The 20,704-nt window shown below is 44.0% G+C and overlaps 2 protein-coding genes across 2 annotated transcripts in view; both read left to right on the top strand.

Annotated features, from left to right (window-relative positions):
• Positions 1-1,374: 1,374 nt before the first annotated feature.
• The window catches only part of LOC139061535 (gastrula zinc finger protein XlCGF57.1-like), a 31,497-nt gene continuing 12,167 nt past the window's right edge, over positions 1,375-20,704 (top strand). The window contains exon 1 of the mRNA XM_070548572.1: positions 1,375-1,676. The gene's annotated coding sequence lies outside the window, so the exon portion shown is untranslated. The remainder of the gene's footprint in view (positions 1,677-20,704) is intronic.
• LOC129154104 (uncharacterized) lies at positions 1,690-6,681 on the top strand. Its single transcript, XM_054733927.2, has 3 exons — positions 1,690-3,778; positions 4,098-4,392; positions 5,578-6,681. The coding sequence occupies exons 1-3, from the start codon at positions 3,766-3,768 to the stop codon at positions 5,882-5,884; spliced, it is 615 nt and encodes a 204-aa protein (XP_054589902.2). The 5' UTR covers positions 1,690-3,765; the 3' UTR covers positions 5,885-6,681.

The raw sequence follows: 20,704 nt of genomic DNA on the forward strand, positions 1-20,704 counted from the left end.
ACCAATCGGTTGGTTCCTCCACCCTGCATATTACCCCAAGGTCCTCCATGCGGGCTAGTTCCTGTTTAACTTTGTCCATTAATGGTATTGGGATCCTCCTCGGAGCTTTCAGTGAGAACGGTTGAGCCCCTGGTTTCAGCTTTATGGCTGTTGCACCTCCCCCACACCACTGCATAGTTTTGGGTAGGTTTGTTTTAATGTCTCTGTTGTGACACTGTCCAGACGTGCAACGAGCCCCAACTTACAGCTCACAGGTCTTCCCAGCAAGGCGGTGTGCAGGGGACGAACCACATAAACATCCTCCATCTCCACTCTCCTTTCTCTGCAGCCGCAGTTTGACGACGCCCTCAACTGTCAACGGGATTTTCCCAGGTCCTAGGAGTTGTTTTCCTGCTTTCTGGAGCCTGGGAGGATTATTTTCAAATAGCCCTTTGAAAACAGTGCGCGGTATAACTGTGACATTAGCGCCTGTGTCGATCTTAAACATCATGTTTTTATCTTGAATGTTGATGTCGACCGTCCAGGGATCACCTTCTGTTGTTACGCTGCCGAGGAAAACCTCTTTTCCCTCCTCTTGTGTAACCTCATGAACCCCTTTTGAACTCCGACACATGCGGCTAAAATGTCCCTTTTTCCCACATGAGTGGCATTTCCCCTCATTAGCAGGACAATCTCGCTTTGGGTGTGATGGGGAGCATCCACATTTGAAGCTGAGCTCTTAGTATTTTGTGCAGCAAAAGGCTTAGTGACATGCTGAGATCTATTTTTAGCAGGCTTACTGTTTTTAGACACCCTCACCCTGTCTACTGACTTTCTGTCTTCCTCCGGTGGGCAGTCATTCTGATGTTGCCTTCCAAAATAAAGGCCTTTTAAATTGCCTAAATACAACCAAACTTTCAGTGATTTCAAAATGCTCTAAAATAGAAAATTGCTGTTTCCACAGGGTAATTCCACTTTAGATCAACAGTATACAACCCCACAGTGATACCTTATCAATATATAGTCATTCTGATGTTGCCTTCCAAAATAAAGGCCTTTCAAATAGTCCATATACGACCAAACTTTCAGTGATTTGAAAATGCTCTAAAATAGAAAATTGCTGTTTCCACAGGGTAATTCCACTTTAGATCAACAGTATACAACCCCACAGTGATACCATATCAATATCAAGTCATTCTGACGTTGCCTTCCAAAATAAAGGCCTTTTTAAATTGCCCATATGCGACCAAACTTTCAGTCATTTCAAAATGCTCTAAAATAGAAAGTTGCTGTTTCCACAGGGTAATTCCACTTTAGATCAACAGTGTACAACCCCACAGTGATTAAAATATCTGATAATTCACTCGAAGTTGAATTTTATTTTGAAATCCGGTTTCCACATCCATTCCCGTAATAACTTGAATAGACGGGGAACAGATAACAAACTGGACTCTGGCTTGCCTTGACACCAGTTTTCTGCTGGAGTTAAGACGTGGGCTGCGGCCAACAGTAACCCGGAATAAAGATCCGAAACGGAAACAAGTTGGAGTCATTACCATATCTTAGAAAAGGCAACAAAAGTGTGTTTTATAGGTGTGGTGGCATTTGTTGAGCCGTGGCGGTGCGACACGAACTAGTTTAGCCCAGCAGAAAGGCCCCGCGGCTGGCTGGACCCAGCTCGACACAGCAGCAGAGCGGTAAGCTTCATATCACTCTAAAATGTCGGCTAACTTTACTGTACACGTTCATTTACGGGCATTAGCAGCGTGCTAGCATTAGCATCCCACCTGCTGACGCTAGCACAACATGCTAGTAAAGTTAGCACCCAGATTAATGTGGATTCGGACGATTTTCGTGGAATAAAACGTGATCTGGGAATTGTGATGAACGCCTTTTTACACCAGATGATAACCTTCCACTGACTGTAGCAGCAGAGCGCCTGTGTGTGTTACTCCGTGAGTGTGATGTGATGTTAGCATCCAGTAAATAAATCCCATATCAGCTAAAGAGCAGCGCGACTAAGTGGTTAAAGTGCGTCAGCACAGCGGATTTAATACGAGTTTTAAAGAACAATCTCTGAGTGAAGTGAGGCTAGTTTTTGTCTCTCTGCAGGTATAAAAACCAACTCTGCATCAGTCACACGCAGCTAAGCTCACTGTTGGGCAGGGCCGGATTTTCATTGCAGGGGCCCCTGGGCACACTGTGCTTAGCCCCCCCCCAACATTGTTCTCACCCAGCAGCACTTTTTAGACATTTCATAACACCGTCAATATTAAAAATCGCTTACTTATGTTGATACAAAAGCATTTACCTCCAGGTCAAGATAGTTTTATAACCTAATCACAAACACTCATACCTGATGATTTTCCTATTGTGCCTCACTCATATGTCATTCTTCCTTCTGTCCTCTCTTTTTTTCCTATTTTTCTGTCTCTCTCTTCCTCACAGTGCTCCTGTCTTCTCTTCTGTCTGTAATAACAAAAATGTTGTCAGTCTGTGGGACAGTGGGGGCGAGTGAGTCTGCTGTAAAAGAGATCCCACTGTCAAACTACAACAGAAAGTAATGCAGAATTATTTAAAAGATTATACAGTTATTGAAAAGTTTGCAAAGATGAAATATCTGCATGTTTTTTGTTTGTCTCCTCCTGTCTCTTTCCTCCTCTTGTCTCCTGTTTCCTTCCTCCTCTTGTTGGTCTCCTCTTGCCTTCAGAAAAACTGCTTTCTGGCCTTTCTGTTAGTAAATTCATTTACAATGTCATCCAAGTCCAGATTCCTGACAAGCCGAGATTCAATGGTCATCAGTGACAGTGTACTGAGACGCTGTTGAGTTTGTGTTGTTCTCAGATCATTTTTTATTCTTGCCATTTGTGAAAATGATCGTTCCCCTTCACAATTTGTAACTGGTAGAGTTAGAAAGATCCGCAGGGCCACAAACACATTAGGGAAGATGGACTGTAGACTATTTTTTAGCCCGAAAACGATCCTGGTACTGCTTATATTAAATTATCTATGTGGACTCTCTGGGGATTATTTAGAGCTGTGAGGCACAGAGCTCTGATCGTTGACGCGCTCCAGACAGATGCGTCCTGAGCACGGCCACAGTAACGTTATCCAAGTCTCGCCACCTCAAAAACAAATTTAACACGCGATCGTTCATGTCGGCTCATATCCTTCATGCTTTCTGTCTTTTATCTGTGTCTGATGCGTTTCGCTGCTGCTGCGGAGCGAGCGCTCATCACCTGTTTCATCCTCCGGAGACTTCTCTGCAGCGGTGCGGCCGGCGCGCACTCCGCTACATTTGTAGTCGGTAGATTTTTTAGAACTGCAGTTCAAAGGTAACCCATGAGGTGAATATATATGAACCCAGGTAGCAGTTTTTCTTCAGGATTGAGAGGAGATGCAGGAAGATAATAAACAGTCAGGACAGAAAAATAGTCAAATAAAAACAAGTTAGTTTTTGTACCTGGTGGTAGCAACAAACAGACACCATTGAAGGTAATCAGAAGTGAGGAACAGAAAATGAAATTATTCTTTCAATGTTTAGAGCAGCAGGAACTCTGAGAGGCTGCAGGCGCATCACTGACCCCGGGTTTCCACAGCAGCCGTCAGCAGCACGTTACTGCAGCAGCACGTCTTGCTCACGTAAACTGCCGCTTGGCCCTTCCCATGAGACGCGAAGCAGCAGGGGAGCAGCTGTCACCGACAGAGCACAAAGTCACGCGACATTTGCAAAATCACGCGTGACGTCGTTAGTAAACACAACAACGAGCAGGAGAAAAGTACGACATGGCTCCAAAAGGTTGGTGTTTTATGTTCTGTCTGTTTCATAATCGCCAATACGTGTATGTTAAGTCGGAGAATATGCCAATTTGCTCAAAGTCCAACTGAATAATGTTAGTGGCGATCCGAGGTACTGTAGGAGACATTTTAGGGCTGCTCCCTCCCAGCGTAATTCTGGTTTTGGAGTAGTTCATAGCGGGGGACTACAAACCCAGTCTAGAGCCATAATTAATAAATAATTAATAAATCAGTTAATACAGTTGTACATGCCTAATAATTTCGTATTTAACTGACATGAGACTCATTGAAGTTCATTGTGTTTTACGTTTCAATTCTAGTGGCTTTCAGTAGACGGAAAGTGCTTGCGCTTGCTGTCCTGCTTCCAATATTGCAGAGAAGACGAAGGTGTAGGTTCTGGGTTCATCCCCTCAACCAGCGGAGGAGACAGCAGGGTGATTTCCATCATCTCGTCGAGGAGCTGAGGCTGGACAGCCAACGCCATCATCAGTACTTCAGAATGAGTGCAGCACAACTTGACAACATTCTGTCCATCATTGGCCCTGAACTGACAAGGCAATCAACGAACTACAGAGCTCCTATAGAGCCCAAACAGAGGTTGGCTGTTGCAGTGAGGTAAGAAAAGTAATCAAAGCACTTCTTTCTCACCAGTTTTTATTTTCTAATGAAAACGCATAATAATTTCATAAAATCAAATAGAACTGGTATTACATAATAAAGTTACAAATATACAATGAACTTTGTTACAAAATATCAAAGGACTTAAGAACCAAAGGCAACAAAGACGAGATAAAAATGAACAATTTACTCTGTATATTACAGGTGTGGAAAATGACCAGCACTAGTGCTTGGTCCTTCCATTTCTTCCTGGGCTTGAGTCAGCAGTTGTGTATATGGCCCGACTGGTCTGTTAAATGTGGGTTGGGTACTTTGAAACTGTTGGAATGCTGAGCATCCAGGGGCGTGACTGTGGTGACCTGTAATGTTGGACAGTATTGGAATTTGAGGGGGGGTGGGTTGCCAATGAGCTGGGTGAGGAGTTTGCTGTTGTTGGATTTCAAGGTTAGTTAGTGTAGTCAATATTAATTTTTTTGCCTCTAGTCTATTAGTTTTGTCAAGCCTGTGAAGAATAGGAACAATGCTCATACAATAATGATAGGATTCTGCTAATTCGGCATCAAGTGTGGGTGTGTTTTGCGGGGTGTCCTGTAAAATGGAGAGCAGTCTGTCACCTATGTCATCACATGTTTGCTGCGACATCCAGGGGCGTTTAGCGCCTCGGGGAGCAAACATGGGCTCAGTGGGGCTTTGTGGCCTGGTGGACCTTCCTCTCTCTGCAGAAGTGAGTGGAACCGGATAAATGGATGTTTTCGGCTCCTGAGACGTTGGCTGTGTGCAGACTGTCTCCTCAGCTTCAACCACTGATGGGGTGCTTTTCCCATCCTCCACAAGAAGAGGTGATGGTTGACGCATGCTGCCGATGGACCTACATCACATGAAACAGAGAAATATCAAATAGGAAGATCAACAGAAAAACATCCCTGCTACTAATAATTTCAAACATACTTTCTTGGCTGGAGATGGGGTAACAGAAAGGACATAGCCACACTGTATTTCCATTCCTTCTGCAAACCTCCAGCTGATCCACTGGGCAGGGAACCCTTTTTCTTGCTTCTCACAAAAGAGTCCCTCAGCACTTTCCATCGTTGCTTGCAGCTGTCAACTGAAAGAAAAAGGAGAAAGATGTAAAAAGAACAACTTATTTTCACACCCAAATTCTATTTTCTTTTGTCTCCACAGGTATTTGGCATCAGGGGTCTCGATGACAAGTCTAGCATTTAGCTACAGACTTGGCCTAACCACTGTGTCAAACTCTGTCCACGTGGTGTGTGCCGCGGCTGTGAAGCTAATGATGCCAAGATTCATGCCCATCCCATCGGAGGAAACCTGGAAGGAGGTGGCAAAAGGCTTTTGGGACAAGTGGAATTTTCCAAACTGCCTAGGAGCTATCGATGGGAAACGTCATGATACAGGCTCCACCACTGTCTGGAAGTCAATACTTCAACTACAAGAAGACCTTCTCAATAGTGCTTCTTGCAGTGGTTGATGCTGACTACAGGTTCAGGATAATCCAGGTGGGGGATTACGGAAGAACCAGCGATGGTGGTGTGTTTGCCGGATCACAAGTGGGAAAAGGAATGGAGAACGGAACCCTTCAGGTCCCAGCCAGTGCCACTCTACCGGGGGTGGCTCACCTGGGTGCTGTGCCATTCGCCATGGTGGGAGATGCAGCTTTCCCCTTGAAGACCTATCTCATGCGACCTTACCCAGGGAAATATCTAAGTCATGAGAAAAGAATATTTAACTACAGACTCTCAAGAGCGAGAATGGTGGTGGAAAATGCCTTTGGCATTCTGGCCTCGGAGGATTAACCTGTCTCCAGACCACGTTGACCCACTGGTTGTCACCGCTTGAATCCTCCACAACTTCCTACTTAACCCAGCAGACAACCAAAGACTGCTGAATGAGGCAGAGCAGCAAGGGAGAGAGATGGCTGCAGTGCAAAACATGGGACATGGGAGGGAACAGAGCCGGAAGAGCTGCGTGGGATGTCAGAGGAATCCTCACCACCTTCTTCAACTCCCCCGAAGGAAGTGTGCCATGGCAGGACAGGATGGTTTGAGGTGTTTAACCACGGCCTGTTATATAATATGGCATTGTAATTATTATGAATACTGGAACCTTCCAGTCACCCTTTTGAGATGAAAAGTAATATTTTGTGACCATTTATGATTTATAAATTGCTATGACTGTAAACTTGTTTGTTGATTCTTGTTTGTTGTGTTTGGATACTTTTTCAGAAGAATGTGTTGTTTGTTTTTATTAAATAACATTTTGTTACAATGTTATGAAACATTGTGAAGTTTTAATCTATCTTTTATGGCTTTCTCTTCATTTCTAAGTGCCCTTGCAATGTTCTAGCACATGAATGAACCAGGTTTCTAGGTCTGTGTTGGAGTTTTCTAAATGGTTGAAACCTCAATTTACAAGTATCATACATGTTCTTACGGTACACAGGAATAGTTGGTTGAAATAATTAAGGTTAAACAGCTACAGCTACAAATATGACACTGATATAGAAAATAATAAGTACAAAAATATAGGCCTGGTGTTAATGGTGTATTAAAAATAACAAACAGTATTTATTTATGTATTAGTTAATTGTAGTTTAATTAAAACGTCACGACCCATATATATTTTAGATAGCATGACTGACAGAGGTCCATAAGGAAAACAAATACCTTACTAATTAGCATGAACTCATCATCTTACCCCAAAACTGCAGATATGTCACTCCATGCATTATCCTTCTTGACGTTGTCTTTATAAAAACTGTGACTGGGGTCAAACAGGATTGGGTACTTCTCCACTTCTGTAATCAACCTTTCGTCGTCCATTATGGAAATACAAACGAGACCGCTAACCAGTTGACAACTTCTCTTTTGAAGTAAGCAACCGGAAGGTAGTACGTTGCTTTATCAGGGGTGGACAGTACATTAACTGTACTCACCACAGATAAACCCATCAGATCATGAGATCAATGAGTTCCTTGACAGGATAACACTTCCTAAATTATCAGACAGCCAAGTTACAGTCCTGGACTCGCCACTAACATCAGCGGAGCTCCAGGAAGCCCTTAAATCCATGACTAAAAGGAAAGCTCCAGGTCCAGACGGGTTCCCAGTAGAATTCTACAAAGAATTCTGGGTCATTCTGGCTCCAACATTTTTCAGAATGGTGAGGGAAATCGAAGAGAGTGGCAGATTACAGCCAAACATGAATTCAGCCAATATTAGTCTCTTGTTCAAACCAGGCAAAGACCCAGCATTTCCAACCAGCTATCGCCCAATTTCGCTTATTAATGTTGATCTCAAAATAATTTGTAAAGCCCTGGCCAAAAGATTAGAGAAGGTAACCCCTTCATAATACATCCTGACCAAACTGGTTTCATTAAGGGTAGACAGTCATCCACAAACTCACGTAGATTACTTAATTTGATAGATTTCTCTTACAGTAGAAACATAGAAACTAGTATATTATCTCTAGATGCAGAAAAAGCTTTTGATAGAGTTAACTGGAAGTTCTTATTTGCAACTTTACATAAGTTTGGCTTTGGGAACTTCTTCATAAACTGGCTACAAACATTATACAGTTCACCAACAGCACGTGTCAGGACGAACGACCAAATATCAGCTAGCTTCTGTCTTCAGAGGGGGACCAGGCAGGGATGCCCACTCTCCCCCTCACTATTTGCTATCTTTATCGAACCACTAGCAGCAGCAATTAGGCAAACAACAGACATTAAAGGGATAAAGTGTAAGAAAATAGAACATAAGATCAGTCTTTATGCAGATGATGTTTTACTCTTTCTCCAGAATTATCAATCCTCTCTCTCCCAACAATAGAACTGATAAACTCTTTTTCCAGAGTTTCAGATTACTCTATAAACTGGTTAAAATCCACAGTTCTACCAATTAATTTCTCTTTTGTCAATTTGCTTAATACACAATTGGAGTCAGGGAATATCACATACCTGGGAATTAATATCTCTCCCAAGTTAGCAGATCTAACCAAACTAAACTACATCCCACTTTTAAGGAAAGTGGAAGATGATCTTGCAAGATGGAAATCCTTACCAATATCACTCATGGGGAGAGTTGCTACAATTAAAATGATGGTCTTACCCAGAATAAATTACTTATTCTCGATGATCCCAAACAAGCCACCAGCTGACTGGTTTAAATCTCTGGACTCCTCAATTACTAAATTCCTTTGGCAGGATAAACCTCCACGAATTAGCTTAAAAATGCTTCAGAAAACCAAAGACAGAGGAGGACTGGATTTACCCAACTTTTATTATTATTTCTTAGCCAACAGGCTGCAATATATACCAAGATGGTTGCAAGATAACCCATTAGATGAGTCCTGGTTAGATATAGAACAGACACTTTGCAATACGATATAGCTTTCAGACTTACCATTTATTAGCTCAAGCATAAGAAAACATGAAAGCTTTAAAAGTATTAGTATCAGCACTTCTCTGACAGCATGGTGGGAGTATCTTAAAATGACAGAGTCTTCACTAGTACCATGCAGACGCACACCTATCTGGAACAATCCTGACATTTTGCAAAACAACAAAATGATGAACCTTCCGGACTGGAAAAATAAAGGAATCCTATACCTGGAACACATATATGAAGGATTGGACTTCATCCCATTTAATCATATAGTCTTCCAATTTGGAATGGATAAGAATAGCTTTTTAGAATATCACCAAATTAAATCTGTAGTCAAACAAAAATTTAAGCTCAATAAAATAGAATTACAAACACCACCAAGGGTATTAGACTTTTATAATCTCAAACCCCCCAAACTACTGTCTAAAGAATATAAGACACTGTCCAAAATAGACGATAAAATTGCAATCCCTATTGAAAAATGGGAGGTGGATCTATCAGTTAGCTTTGACCAGGGCTTCTGGTCCCAAACTTGTTTAAAAACTTTTAAAATGATCAGACACCCCAATTTACAATTAATTCAGTACAAAATTCTACACAGAGTACACTTTACAGGTCATCGGATGTTCAAGATGGGGTTTGTGTCGTCTGACACCTGTACACACTGCACAAACAACATTCCTGACAATTACATTCATGCACTGTGGTCCTGCCCACCTGTCCAGGAATTTTGGGGTAGAGTATGTGAGGATCTGTCAAAATGTCTGAAATGTCATATCCCAACTTCCCCCTCTCTTTGTTTACTGGGAAAGCTGGACGATGTCCCGATTGCAACATCTTTGGTTCACGTGGTTCTGACTGCCATGTGCATCGCTAAGAAAACTATCCTCTTGAATTGGAAAAATAGAGAAACTCTCTGCAGTAACCAGTATAGAAATCTTTTGTTAGATCATATTGCACTTGATATAGCCTCTGCTTCCACTTCAGATGAATCTCCCTGGGCTCCTTTGATCGGTTCCATCACATAGCGAGGGTGGCGGGCCGTTGATGTTGTCCTGCGGGATGGTGTGGGTGGGGGGCTGTGGGGTCTGAGTTTGGAGTATCCAGATGTTCCCTGGAGGTGGGTTCACTGGGGGTGTCTGGGACTGGGGGGCCGTTGCCCCCCTCTGGAGGTGCTTGGGTTGCCTCGGGGGGTGGACTGCTGGCGGTTGTGAGTGGGGCCCCTTGGGGATCTTGGTGGCGGCCATGGGTCACTGCCTGGTGGCTGCAATACCCCTGGGCGGGTCTGGGTGGGGGCCTGGGGGCTCGGGGTTTGGGGGTGGCCGGCCCCGTGTGGGGATCTGGGCGGGGCCTTGGGGGTCGGGTCCTGACATGTATGCTGCCGGGAAGAAGGCAGGAACATGCAGCAGTGCCTGGCCCGGGTTCGGTGGCATCAGGTAGACCTTGGCTCCTCTGCCGTTCCATCACAGGGGAGGGGGAGGTCCAGGACGGGGAGGACCAAACCTTACCTGGATGTCCCATGTCTTATATATTCTGGAAGTTGTGCAAATGCAGGGGTGGGCATAGATATTCTGCTGGGATGGGGCTGGGTTGGTGCCCTCGGACTCCGTGAGGCTCTGTAATGCTGCTGCTTTGGGCCCTGGCAGGATGGGCTGGGGTCTCCATGCCCTGGGTGGCAGTTTGACAACAGAGGTGCCTATTGGGGCCAGTAGGGGAGCTGGCTCCCTGGAGGACTAAGCCCAACCCGCCATTCCTCCCCATCCCCGCATATTTCTCTCCTCCTGCTCCCTCACATCATCACACAAACATACACATAGGACCTTGGGGGGTGGGCAAGTCAGGGAGTGTGGGTATGGACCCCATTTCCGCATTCCTGTGGCAACCTGCACCCCAATTTTATTTGCACCTTATACACTTCCACTGACGACATTCCACACAAACACACACTTAGGGCCTTGGGAGTGAGCACATTCAACGGCATTTGGCAGGGGGATATTTCAGCCTCCTCCCGAGTGCCGGTGCCCACTTCCAATTTTAAACCGCACTTAGACACTGGTGGCTGAGGGTGTAAGTGGGGTGGTGCGGTGGCATCAGCTGGCATATGCCGGATGATGCCCGCACTGCCCACTCACCACAGCCATGGAATACACCTCATGATCACACAACACTATATTGGAGCAGGTGGAGGGAGACTAGGGGTCTTAGCCACCTCTGTTGTTGCTAGGCTTCCTGGGGCTGGAGGCTAGGAGGGAGATCTGGCCATCTGGTTGGGGTCTGGGGTGGTGGGTTGCTGTGCTCAGCGTTGGGCGGGGGAGCCTGCTCATCAGCACCCCAGCAGAAAGGGTCAAACTCTGGTTACCGGTGATGGTTGTACCCCATGTGCAGCAGTTCCGGGACCAGAGTTAATAGGGTGTGTATGGGGAGCATGAGTGAGTGTCGGGCGTGCATTTTTGTAAGTCTTGGGTTGTATGTGCATGTGTGAGCATGAGGGAGGGAGTGTGTGACTGTGTTTGTGTTTGACTGTATATGTCAGGTGGGGCCTTTGGGTCCTCCCCTCTCCTGGAACTTCTCTTGATGATATAGATCTTTGTCCCCCCCCTCCCCCTGCCACACCTGGTGTGAGGGCTTGTGCCATGGTCTGCCTGAGTGTTCGTGGCAACCGGGTCTGGGGGTTTAAGATTTTGGCATCTGCCTGATAGATCCCGGTGGCTGCCTGGTGGGGTCTGGGTCCCTGGGCTCTGCTGGGTCCCCGGCGGCGGTGGTCACCCCTGGGTCCCGGGTCGCTGGGTCCCAGGCTCGGCCGGCTAGGGGGTGGGAGGCTGCGGGCGGGCCTGTGGGCTTGCCGCTGATATCTCCAGGGACTCTGCCGGCTGCTGGTTGTGGCCCGCCGGGGCGATCCTCTGTGCCTCTCGAGGGGGGCGGGGGCCTTTCTGGTTGCAGTCTCCTTGGGGTTCCTGCATTCTGGGGCAACGCCTGGATCTCTGGGACTTGGAGCTCCCCCCGTCTCCTGCGCATCTTTGGGGGGCGAATCTGTGGTCCCTCACACTCTCTGTTGGACGCTCCTATAGAGAAACCTTAAATAAACAAGAGCGTGTACACACACAGGTGCTCACATGGTGCTCTCAAAAGTATGGGCTTGGGCACGTTAAACACAGGTCTTAAGACTATGGTGGGCACTTGATGCGTTGTGATTTATTATCGTGATTCTTCAGTTAAGCAATGTTGATTATATATTTTTTTAATCAAGTTGACGCAGTGATAGGTAGATCTTGTTGTATTGTTGTTGTGTCCCTTTTTTGTGTCCCTTTGTTTTTTTTTTGTCTTTTTTCTGCAGGTCTAGAAGCAGACTCTTGTTCATTATTGTTTATTTTTGTGGAAATCCCCCCCCCCTCTCTCTCTCTCCCCACCTTTTCTTTTCCTCTCTCTTTCACCTCTGTCTCCGTGTCTGGTCGGAATTACAAAGCATTCAACAACAATAACAATAAAGTTTTAAGTATCAGGCGTGACATTAAAAGCAAACGCTTTGATGCTCCACCTGAGAATAAATCTGTAAGGCTTGTCACCAGCATTCAGACATCAATTCTGCTTGCTTCACAGCCAGACAGGACACGGTTAAAAAAAAAAAAAAAAAAAGGGGGTGGACATTAACTTCAAAACCAACCGGCCAGCCGGGCCGGTAACTCTGAATATTTACCGGCCCCGCCAAGAATCTACCGGCCCCGCTGGTCAGCTGCCAAAACGAGTCAAAATAACAATTGAACCGTTTTTTAATGTAATAAACCTTTATTTTGTACACATTCACAAACATAATAACGTATTCAAGTTTGAATTTGTTTGTTCCCTCAACAAAACTCGATTTTATCGTCGCATACTTCCGGCATACAACGCAGTACATCACCAACTCCACTTTGCTGTACTCGAGCCTTTGGCTGTGTTCGAGATGAGCCAGTTCTGCGCAGATTAGACCAGCAGTGATCGGCGAGCAGTGCATGCCGGTTAGATTTGTGTCCGACTTGACGCCGACTTGCTCTGACATCATGCATACGTAGGCAACGATAACCTCGTGAGATCAAGGCGGTTGCAGATTTTGGAGCAAGGCGCTGCAGTTGCCCTCCCTCGGCTGCAAAACCTAGAGGATGATGGGAAACGCCTGGCTCTCACCTGATCTAAGATCTGATTGTGTCATATTTTGAGCCAAACATCCGGTGGTAGAACATGAAATGTTAGTTGTTCACATGTATTCTGTAAGTCATGTTACGTTGATGATGACAACTATATAGGCCATAAAGAGAAATGTGTTTTGTTTTCTTTTGTCACGTTTCCTATGAGCACACTGAAGCTACAGCTGATAACCTTTACTTATTATTACAGTCATGTCTTCATATACAATATATGATATCCACAAGCACGTGAGGATGGGTTTCAGCTGCTAACAGGCACCAGAATTAAAATTGAAAATTGAACAAGTGTGAATGCTAACGCGATATCTTCATCCATCGTCACCCCCGAGCTACACATGCAGGGAAGTCCAAGAGATTCAACTGGCAGAAACAACTGGTTCACACCATAGTCTCTCTCAGCCTCTCCCCCTGCTGCTTCCGTCTGCTCTCGTCTGTTTTCCATGCGAGCTGCAGCTCAACTCGAACACGGCCATTTTCTGCGCCTCCCGTCTTCTTTAAACCGCCAAGAATCATTTCACCTACGCACACGCTTCTCTGCTTCATACCGTTTCGAACTGTCTCGCTTCTCCTCACCAGTTTTAAAGCGTTTTGCCGGAGATTTCATCAAGAAATCCAATCCCTGTGGAGGCGCCATCTTCCTGCGTGCTTGTGTGTTTCTAGCGTGGTTCCACTTAATCTTTAATAGTGAACTTATAGTTCACGTGACTATAACTAGAATCGTGCAGTACGTGCACGATTCGTACAAGGGCAGTACGTGGCTAGAGGAGCGCAGGTTCACGCACGAAACGAAAACGGCGGCTTCCTACAGGGCGAGGCCATGATGTAGGTGAAAGCCGGTGTGTAAATGACAAATAAAGCTTGGGCGCCACCCGGGCGGTAAGTCGTCAAGTATTTACCGCCCGACGAGAAAATTTAGCGCCATTGGCGCTCGGGCGCTTTAAAGGTCCACCCCTGTTTATTCTGGAAATCTCGGGAGCTTCTCTCCATTTCCGCGTCCGATCTCCTGTCTTTCCTTCCCCAAAAATGTCTAACTTGACCCGTTTCAGAGGCGTCGCGCGTAGAAAATAGAACCGGCACGTAAAGGCCGCGACATGCTGCTCCTGAGACGCGGCCGACTCGCGCTGCTGACGGCTCCGATGGAAAAGGTTCTGTTGACCACAGTAGTTCCTATCAGCAGCTATGACGTGCTGCTGCAGTAACGTGCTGCTGACGGCTCCTGTGGAAAGCCGGGGTGAGTTTGCGGCCGCTGCGCAGGGGGAGGGGGAGAGGGCTGAAACAAGGAACAGTAAAGATGCAAAAACTACCGTTGTTAAAAGAAATGTGTGTTAACTTAGAAAATGTGGGTGCAATTTTAATTACTCCTCAACATTTTTCTCCAACGTTGAGACTAGGGCCCGACCGGTATATCGGTCGGCCGATATTGGGGTCATTAACAGTATCGGCTATCGGCCAAAAAGACGGCCGATATGGCCGATATGCGCTACCTATCCAGCAGATGGCGCCAGCTTTATGAACTCATGTTGTGTGGCTCCACTCCTTTGAACTTTGAACACAAATTATTGTTATGGAACATTTTTTATTTATTTACCGTAAATCCTCTAATACAGTCCCGGGCCTGTATTGACTCAAGCTCATCAAGCTCCAGGCCTTTATTGGAAAGAGGACCAGAATTAGAGGGAGGCCTCAATTTCTATTTGAGCAAAATGAACTAATGGTTCGCTGGAGTTTTTGACAATTAAAATTGCGCCCACATTTTCAAAGTTAAACACATTTCTTTTAACAACGGTAGTTTCTGCTTCAGCCCTCTCCCCCCTCCTCCTACGCAGCAGCCGCAAACTCACTGATGCGCCTGCAGCCTCTCAGAGTTCCTGCTGCTCTAAACATTAAAATAATTATTTCATTTTCTGTTCCTCACTTCTGATTACCTTCAGTGGTGTCTGTTTGTTGCAACCACCAACTATCTTGTTTTTATTTGACTATTTTTCTGTCCTGCCTGTTTATTATCTTCCTGCATCTCCTCTCAATCCTAAAGAAAAACTGCTACCTGGGTTCATATATATTCACCTTATGCGTTACCTTTGAACTGCAGTTCTAAAAGATCTACCGACCGCAAAAACAGCTGAGTGCTCACCGGCCACATCAGTTCACCGGAGGACAAGGTGATGCGCCCCGCTCCACAGCAGCGAAACGCATCAGGCACAAATAAAAGAATAAAAGACAGAAAACATAAAAGGAAATGAGCCGACATGAACGATCGCGTGTTAAATTAGTTTTTGAGGTGGCGACACCTGATTTGATAATGTTACTGTGGCCGTGCTCAGGAGGCAGATGTCTGGAGCACATCAACAATCAGAGCTTTGCATGCGCAAGCTGGTTAAGGTTAAGATGGGTGAGGGGAAGGTAAAATTGCAAGAGGGTAAACGTCACAATTTGGTTAAATGTCCGTTTTACGGCGGGTGTCAGTACAGACGCTCTGGCACAGCACGTTGCCTCCCGACGTGCAGGAGCTTGTCACCTGCTGACAGCAGGCTGCTGTCTTTTACGTGGACTGCATCTTGCCGGTCATAATCACGTGACAGTGACTAGTCGATGACAGGCATAACAAGTCACTATAGAGCGGTGAAGTCGACTAGTGACTAGTTCATACAACCCCTGCTACTGCTCCCCAGAGTGTTCTGCAGCATAATCAGCACCTTCTCTTTGAACGTGATATAAAATGTTCGCCTCCTCTTCGTCTCCGCACGGTTAAAGTTACCCTCGCGGTCTGTCACTGGCAAATCAAAAGTGAGACGGCTGACACAACCGCCCCCCGTACTTGCTTGTTACCACATTCCACCCGGCCACAATAAAAAACCGGCCATTATTCACCTCCGCCGACTCCGACACCAGCCAAAATATGATACCTGGCCGTTAATTAAATACAGGCTAATATTAGAGGATTTACGGTATTTTTGGGGAACCCCCCCCCCCCACACACACACACACACACACACCCTTCCCCCCCTCTCTCCCCACCTTTTGTCTTTTCCTTTCTCTTTCACCTCTGTCTCCGTGTCTGGTCGGAATTACAAAGCATTCAAAAACAATAACAATAAAGTTTTAAGTGTCAGGTGTGACATTAAAAGCAGACGCTTTGATGCTCCACCTCTGTAAGGCTTGTCACCAGCATTCAGACATCAATTCTGTTTGCTTCACAGGCAGACAGGACACGGTTAAGAAAATAAATAAATAAATAAATAAGTAAATAAATAAATAAATAAGGAAATATTGTTATTTCCTCACACAGTCAGCAGAAGGTCTAATGTATGATGGCAACAACCAACAGATTCTTTTACACCCAACTTTCACAATTGTAGTACATGAAGGGATGGACATGGTCAGAAACAATGCTCAGGTAGCCCGTGGCATTTAAGCCATGCCCAGTTGGCACTAAGGGGCATAAAGTGTGCCAAGAAAACATCCCCCACACCATTACACCTCCACCACCAGCCTGCACGGTGGTAACAAGGCATAATGGATCCATGTTCTCATTCTGTTTACGCCAAATTCTGACTACCATTTGAATCTCTCAGCAGTATTGGAGACTCATCAGACATTTTCCCAGTCTTCAACTGTCCAGTTTTAGTGGGCCGGTGCAAATTGTAGCCTCTTTTTCCTATTTGTAGTGGAGATGAGTGGAACCCGGTGGGGTCTTCAGCTGTTGTAGCCCGTCCGCCTCAAGGTTGTGCGTGTTGTGGCTTCACAAACGCTTTGCTGCGTTCGTCGGTTGTAACGAGGGTTAGGGTCTTCTATCAGCTTGAATCAGTCGGCCCATTCTCCTCTGACCTCTAGCATCAACAAGGCATTTGGCCCACAGGACTGCCGCATACTGGATGTTTTTCCCTTTTCACACCATTCTTTGTAAACCCTAGAAATGGTTGTGGGTGAAAATCCCAGTAACTGAGCAGATTGTGAAATACTCAGACCAGCCTGTCTGGCACCAACAACCATGCCACGCTCAAAATAGTTTAAATCACCTTTCTTTCCCATTCTGACCTTCAGTGTGGAGTTCAGGAGATGGTGTTGACCAGGACCACGCCCCTAAATGCAGGGTGGTAGAGACGTATGGAGACGGTCGTTCTGAGACATGAGACTGTGTGTTTTTGGTGAACATTAATGCAGGAGTGTGTAAAACAGCTTATGTTTAATTAAAATTAAATAAAATATTAATTTAACTTGACATAAATTGTAATGCTTGACTGTTGTGCTACAGCCATGGGAGGAACATTTTGGGTCCCAGACAGATTCTCTGCTTCCCTGCTGCTCTCTCCATCATCATGCTGCTCCTTGCTCTGCCTTAGGGCTGCTCGATTATGGAAAAAATAATAATCACGATTATGGTGACTGAAATTGAGATCACGATTATTTAGGACGATTTTTCAATTTATGTTGATTTTATTTTATTTTATTTTTTTCAAAAAGTATATTTTATTGCATTTTCAGTTTACTGTACACCTTTCACACATTATTATGTTGTATACTGAAAGTACATTCTGTATAAAATCTTAATGGAACAACAGAACAACAGAACATTTTAACAATTTTGGTTGTGCTTCTGGCGATTCTCTCCAACGTTAGTGCATTTATAGTATTGAAGGCAATATTCACATTTATAGTATTGAAGGCAATATTCACATAGACATGTTTAATAAAACTTTGATTAAGAAGTCCCCGAATTACACCTTACTTTTGCTTCTCCCATTACAGTCTAAATGCTGGTCAGAAGACCGATTATTTTCCTACTCTCCCACTTTATAAGTCCTTAGCTTTTTATGTCCATCCTCTTAATATATGTTAGAAAAGGTGTCCATATTTCGTCAAATAAATGTTGCTTGGCCTTTAAGATATAGGTAATCCGTTCCAGCGGCATCACCTGTAACATCTGTTTCATCCAATCCTTCACAGTGGGCCTATGGAGCGATTTCCATGCCATAGCTATACACTTTTTTGCTACCATTAAACTAAGATCCAAAAAGACACGCTGACACTTGCTATAAGCATACTCATTAGGGCAAAGTCCTATTAGAAACAATTTAGCATCCAATGGTACCTCCTTTTTGATAATTTTTTCAGTAGAAATTCTTACATCCTCCCAGAACTTTTTGATTTCTGTACACTCCCAAACACAATGATACAATGTCCCTTTATGAACAGCACATTTAACACATGTATCTGGTATATTGCTATTGTATTTCTTCAGTCTCTCTGGGGTGACATATGTCCGCATTAAATATTTATGCTGAATTAATCTTAACCTTGCATTAATGAACTTGGTATGAGCTCCTCCACAGGCCTTCTGCCAGTCCTCTTTACTCAGTTCTTGCCTGAGGTCGTCTTGCCATGCTGCTCTTCTATCGTTCGCTCCATCTGAATGATGTTCCACGATTATCCGATAACAGTCCGAGACTATTCCTCTTCGTGTGAAGTCCTTTGTCATCATTTCTTCCAACATGGTGATGGAGGGTTTGGAGTCCCCATTTTTTTGCTTAGACTTTAGAAAACTTCTGAGCTGGAGGTATTTAAAAAAATATTTCCTTTCTATTCCATATTTAGCCCTTAACTGCTCAAAGGACATCAAATGATCAGAATTTTGCAAATATAAGTCCTTAACTGATTTAATTCCCTGTAAATACCAGCTTTTAAACACGGCATCAGCTCTTCCGGGTGTAAATTGCTGGTTACCCCATATGGGACTGAAACAAGACAATTCTTGTTCTTCTGTAAGATGCTTTTTCACTGAGAACCAAACTTTTATCATATTTTTCACTATCGGATTCTTTATAGGTTTTAATAATTTCTTTTGTGAGTCAGAGTACACATACAAGAAGAATGGCAACTTTAGATCTTGTGATTCTAATTCCGCCCAGTGTGTGGGGTTTGTGGCTGAAAAGCAGTATGTAATAGTCCTTAACTGTGCGGCCCAGTAATACCATTTTAAGTTGGGGCATTTCAGCCCCCCTCTCTCATAGGGTAGATACATTAAGGAGAGTCTAAGTCTTGCCCGTTTGTTCTTCCAGATAAATCTAATGAATTCTTTCTCCAGCCTGGGGAATAGTTCCGTGGGGGGTGGCAGGGGGATGTTCTGGAACAGGTAGAGCAGTTTTGGGAGTACATTCATTTTTAAAATATTTATTCTTCCAATCAATGATAGTGGTAGATGGGCCCATCTCTCCATTTGTTCACTAATTTCTTTTAGCACCGGTGCATAGTTTGCTTCTGCTATCCGTTCTAGCCGAGGCATGATTTGTATTCCTAAGTATTCTATTTTGTCAGTTATTTTAAATTGAGTTATTTCTAACAGGGGATTTCTTCTCTCATCATCATTAAGCATCAGGATTGAGGATTTATTTTTATTAATTTTATATCCCGTGATGTCACCTATTTTTTAAATTACTTCTAATAATACTGGGATCGATTTTTTAAGATTAGTGAGAAATAGCAGTGTGTCATCTGCGTATAGTGCTATTTTGTGTTCACTATTCGCAACTGTAATTCCTTTGATTTGGGGATTTGACCTGATCGCTATGGCCAGAGGCTCAATTGCCATAATAAAAAGCAGCGGCGACAGGGGACAACCCTGTCTACACCCTCTTCCTATTGATATTGGCTTTGAGACATTCCTGTTTGACAAAACCTCAGCCTCCGCATTTTTATATAGTAGTTTGACCCATTTTATGAAATTTTCACCACAACCAAACTTTTCCAAGACTTTGAAAAGAAAAGGCCATTCTACTTGGTCAAATGCCTTTTCTGCATCCAAGGACAATATCGCCGTGTCTGGCTTTTCTGTATTATAATGAATAATATTTAACACCCTCCTTACATTATGTAGCCCTTGTCTTCCTAAGATAAAACCATTTTGGTCCCTATTAATGATATTGGGTAGAACTGTTTGCAGTCGTTTTGCAAGCAGTTTGCACATAATCTTTAGATCTACATTTAATAGGCTTATAGGTCTCATATTACCGCATTCGTCAAACAATTTTCCAGGTTTGGGAAGCAATGTTATTAGAGTTCTATTCATGAGTGGTGGTAAGTTATTTTCCTGAAAGGCCTCTTTAAACATTTCCAGAAGTGGTTTACTTAACTTAGATTTAAATTTTTTAGATATCTCAATTGTGATGCCATCAGGTCCCGCTCTTTTCCCAGATTTTATACTATCCATGGCAGATTCTAGTTCCGTAATACTGATCTCCATTTCTAATTCCTCTCTTTCTTCTCTCTGTATTTTTGGTATTTGTAATTTATCTAGAAACTCTGTAATATCCTGCATCTTGACTGTTTTAGGGCTTTACAACTTCTCATAATAATCTCTAATTATATTATTTATTTCAGATGGTTCTATTATATTGTTACCTTGCAACCGCAGATTTGTAATTGGTATTTTTGTTTCTAATCTTTTTATTTGCCATGCTAGAACCTTTCCAGGTTTTTCTCCTTGTTCGTAAAAGCTCTGTCGTAATCTCTGTAGGCTCGCTGCTGCTCTTAATGTTGACAATTTCTCATATTCCGCCTTTAAAATCAGCAATTCTTTTTCGCTTGTTGGATTGTATCTTTCATTTACTTTTTTCTGCAGATTCTTTAGTCTATTTTCCATATTTAATTGTGTCTCCCTCTTTTTCTTTTGGTTCGTGCTAGTATAACTTATAATATGCCCCCTTATATAAGCTTTAAATGCTTCCCATC

This window comes from Nothobranchius furzeri, chromosome 2, assembly GCF_043380555.1.
Source record: "Nothobranchius furzeri strain GRZ-AD chromosome 2, NfurGRZ-RIMD1, whole genome shotgun sequence".
NCBI classification, from domain to species: domain Eukaryota; kingdom Metazoa; phylum Chordata; class Actinopteri; order Cyprinodontiformes; family Nothobranchiidae; genus Nothobranchius; species Nothobranchius furzeri.

Coding starts and splice junctions, on each gene's coding strand:
- LOC129154104 (XM_054733927.2), top strand. Junction 4,393..5,577: donor AGGTTGGCTGTTGCAGTGAG/GTAAGAAAAGTA, acceptor TTGTCTCCACAG/GTATTTGGCATCAGGGGTCT.